This window comes from Coptis chinensis, chromosome 7 (assembly GCF_015680905.1).
Source record: "Coptis chinensis isolate HL-2020 chromosome 7, ASM1568090v1, whole genome shotgun sequence".
Classification (NCBI taxonomy): Eukaryota; Viridiplantae; Streptophyta; class Magnoliopsida; order Ranunculales; family Ranunculaceae; genus Coptis; species Coptis chinensis.
In genome coordinates this window covers 90,673,470-90,677,576 of record NC_141462.1, presented here as the reverse complement: position 1 = coordinate 90,677,576, position 4,107 = coordinate 90,673,470, and the positions used below count along the sequence as shown (strand labels likewise).

The window sequence follows — 4,107 nt, the reverse complement described above, 5'->3', positions numbered from 1 at the left end:
AAATGTAGGCAGTTTACAGGGGAGATGGTGTTTGGGTGGTTGGATTTGACTGAGTTCGTATGGACGAACTGCCTACGTATCAAGTTCTCTCTCTGGGGGGGGGACTTGAATCAGGTCAGACGTAGTTTCTCATCCTCTTTATATAGGCAAGGTGTCCGCGCCTCTCGCATTCCCGCGTCAGGTCAGATCCAGGTCTTCAGGTCACTCCCCAGCCTTGATTGCGAGTTATAGACATTTATCATGAAGCGTGCCTGAAACTCTGGCCTTGATGGCTATAATAAAGACATACGTTATGAGCCGTTGTGGAACGAGAGGAGTGAGCGCTATGTAGGTCGTTTCTGGATGAGATCATCCATTCGTCTCGGGTCACTTTGAAGCGAGCTCGTAGGACGATGGTGTGAGATCGATTGGTGATGAGGTCACTCTAGACGTGAGTTGATTATGTTGCTTGCCTAATTCGAGTCACTATGAAGCGAGCTCTGAGGACAAGAATACAAGGTTAGTTGGTAGTTCTGTATGTGCTGGACACGTGTCTAGTATCCATTGGTTGTGGATATTATTCCCTCACAGATTGTTAGAAGATAACAGTTACTTATAGAAAGAAGTATATAGTACCACAAACTCAATCATAACACTCACAATCATAAATCAAGACAGGACAAGACAAACAGTCCTTAATCGACAACTACTGTTTCATTTTCACATTATCAAAAGATAAAATTTATCATAACAATATCTCGCTCGTTAGTTTTTCCGTTGGAGATTAATTGTGTCAAATGTTAAGATCGTACTTGGGTATGAACTTGTAAACATGCATGCTTGTTTGTTTATACCTCTCTTGGGTCAACAAACAAGGATTTGGGAGGCGGAGCTCTTATACAAGCAAGAAGTGTATGTTTTTCTTCCACTTTCAATGCTTTGATGCACCACAAATCTTCAGGACAGGATAGTAATCTTGAATGGGGAATAAGAGCTCTCAACTTATCGCACTCGCCTACTTCGGTAACAATAACCTTACAGTCCTCGCGTTGAGTGGCCAAGTTATGTACAAACCGGCACAAAGAACGCATAAGAAGGTCAGACCGCTCGCCCTCACAATGCATTCCATACGTGAAATAGAATCCAAATGGTTGAAAGAAATCTGGTATGATTGGGACCTTTAAGCATGGAAATAGCTTCTTAATGAATTTCGAGCTCTTTGCACATAACAGGCGGGGCATAGATACTATGCTCACCCTTAGCTTGAAAACGTCCACACTGTTCCATACACTTAACATGGCCCAATTGCTTGGTAACTGCGCATTGGAGCCCAAATCAGTGTTCCATGACTCACCACTTGGGTAAGCAATCCATGTACCCAAGCTCAGCTTGTTTCTTAGTATTTTGTCCATGTCATTGGAAAAGAACTCTGCAGTTGGAACCACAAACCTTCTGTAAAGATATTCTGCTTGTTCTATCTTTATCTTTGCGATCTCGACCTTCGAAGATATGCGTAGTTTGTGGCGTGCAACTGGATCGACAAGTATAGTTGGTCTCCTAAACGGAACGTACCCAAGCTTGCATGTGAAGAGCTTAACTGAAGGTTTGTTATCCTTCTCAGTTGCCATATAGGCAAAGTCGACGTTGTTGGTAATGAACCATTGTTCCATTTTAAGAACTAAACTTGATCCTATGTTCTTTCTTCGGCGTAGAGGTGATACTCGAAGGCCCAGTATATATCCCACATTAGCTTTATCTTTGGCCGTACTAGGAAGTGTCACTGTCTTTATTGTCCCTTGAATGACCCCAACGATCTCATTATCCGCCTCGGCCACCTGAAATGTAATTCATGGTGTATGCACATCAATTGACGATCGGGAATACATACCAGTTGATCAGTACACCAATACTACTACAAGAGCGAAAAGAAATATTGTTCCTTCGTAGTATAGGATTAAGTACGTAATGTTGCACTACTGAGAAAATATAGGGTAGTACAAACCAGCATATTGTACATTGGGCAGTTGCGAATCCTACAAATAGGATCGCCCATGGTGTCCGTGTAGAGGAACGACCCACTCTCAAATAGCCCAACGGTACACCTCCTTTCGAGATCTTCTATGCGGAGCTGATCAATCTGCCAGTTATAGCTCCTAATTTTAATCTCTTCGTCATATGCCATTAATTAATGAAAACACAAGTTATGAAGGTCCTATATAGGTAGTAAGAGTATGAAAGTTTATAAATATGGAACGAGAATGAGGTGGTAGAACAAAACATAAAAAGTCCTGCAACAAGGCAAGAATACTTTTACGCTGAACTCTTTCTGAATGATTTTTGGTTCTCAAGGAGATTCCATAGTGAAGCCAAATTAAGGCCACGAATACAATAGAACTAGAGCTATTTATATCTACAAAAGGTAATGTTCTCTATCACCCACATCAACACCCACATCAACCTCGTAGAGTTCAACAATAATCGCATTCTATCAATAATTATTGGAGAAAAGATATTTGAGAACAGAAAGGCTATTCATTGATCAATATATGTTTTTTCGTCCTATATTGGGCCATTTGAACTTAGGTGGCATATCCACGTTAGGATAGCATCATCCTCACGCCATCATGCACGCTTGTAACATGTAGTTCGCCAACCCCCATCAGGATTAACGAAGAAAAAGAACGTTGATACTTGAATTGATACTACACTTCATAGCAACACATCTCAGTTACACGTGCCCACACCATCGATCCAAGTCATACAATTATTGGGATAATCTCACTAAGATTTATAAACTTCTAAACAAACGTATATACTGCATACTTGTATAATTTTAGTGGCGTTCAATATTTCTCATTGCAATCTGAGTAAATTACAGGCTACAACATAAGCACGTAGCATGATTAGTGTAAATCTGTAGTCATTACTAAATTTATTTATTTATAGCAGAAAGCGGCTCCTCAACAAAGAAATCCAAACACGGAAACACCTTTCATAGAGGGCCCATATAATAGGCAGATCGAGGTCTACTAGCGGATTACTACACTTGGGGAAACGACACACCGTGCCCAAATTCATTAGTTAAAATACTTTTCTAAGCTAGATCATTAATCATCCCTAAGTAATCATTTGTTGGTACCAAAAGAAGTACATACCGACATACTTATGTATCAAGCATGGAACATACAGTTATATAAGTATATATGTATATGAACTCTGTGTGAACCAAATTTCCACCTTGTAATCTTACTAGTCGATCACAAAGGAATATAGATCTTTGGTTTACACCTTGAAATGGATGGGTTACCCTGTTTGTGACTGGGGTTTTGTTCCAATCACTCACTGTTGTGGTCTAGCTAGGGGTTCTTTCTCTCAAAACCCTAGATCTTTTTTCTTCCCTTTCCTTTATCTCTCTTCTTCTTTCCCTTTTATATTGCCCTTTCTACCTTTTTGTAAGTTGATAGTGTTTTCCATCCAATGGCCGTTAACTCCCACGTGTCGCCCTGTGCACCAAGTAACTTTAGAGCTCCGCGGATGCATTATCTTGCATCTCAGCCTTAAATCGAAATATTTTTTTGTAACTTTCTACTTTATAATAATACAATTATTTTAGGGTCCTATTACTGCCGGACCCCAATTTGTGTTGGGCGTACTCCCACAAAAAAAATCAATTATTACAAGTATGCTATTGATTTCAAAAAATCCAAAAAAAAAACAATTATTACAAATATGTCATTGATTCCCAAAAAATTGAATTCGAAACCTCAAACTTAAACGACCCGGCCAGGTCGTTTGGATTAAGTCCCAAACGGTGTGGCCAAGTCGTTTGTGACTTAGTCCAAGCGACCCGGCCACACCGGTCAAGAGCCCAAAAAATAGAATTTTGAATTTTTTTTCAAAGTTCAAATCCCAAACGACATGGCCACATCGTTTTGAACTAAGTCCAAACGGTGTGACCATATCGTTGGAGACTTAGTCCAAACGGTGTGGCCATATCGTTGGGGATTTTTCTAAGTCCAAACGGTGTGACCATTTTTTTATAAGTCCAAATCCCAAACGACATGGCCACATCGTTTTGGACTGGATCCCGCAATGGTGTGGTCATTTAGTTTTGAAACTTTGAAAAAA

The 4,107-nt window shown here is 40.1% G+C and overlaps 1 protein-coding gene across 4 annotated transcripts; it reads right to left on the bottom strand.

The window, feature by feature from the left end:
* Nucleotides 1-674: 674 nt before the first annotated feature.
* Nucleotides 675-3,366, bottom strand: LOC147489895 (putative N-acetyltransferase HLS1). 4 transcript variants are annotated; one of them, XM_086575009.1, is made up of 3 exons: nucleotides 3,135-3,366; nucleotides 1,982-2,116; nucleotides 675-1,814 (listed from the first exon to the last, which is right to left on the bottom strand). In XM_086575009.1, exons 1-3 carry the CDS (start codon nucleotides 3,138-3,140, stop codon nucleotides 828-830), a joined length of 1,128 nt encoding a protein of 375 aa, XP_086431135.1. In that variant the 5' UTR covers nucleotides 3,141-3,366; the 3' UTR covers nucleotides 675-827. The 4 variants fall into 4 exon arrangements, with proteins under 4 accessions (XP_086431135.1, XP_086431137.1, XP_086431136.1 ...); XM_086575011.1 differs by having other exon boundaries at nucleotides 3,167-3,366; XM_086575010.1 differs by having other exon boundaries at nucleotides 3,217-3,366.
* Between the last annotated feature and the right edge of the window lie 741 nt (nucleotides 3,367-4,107).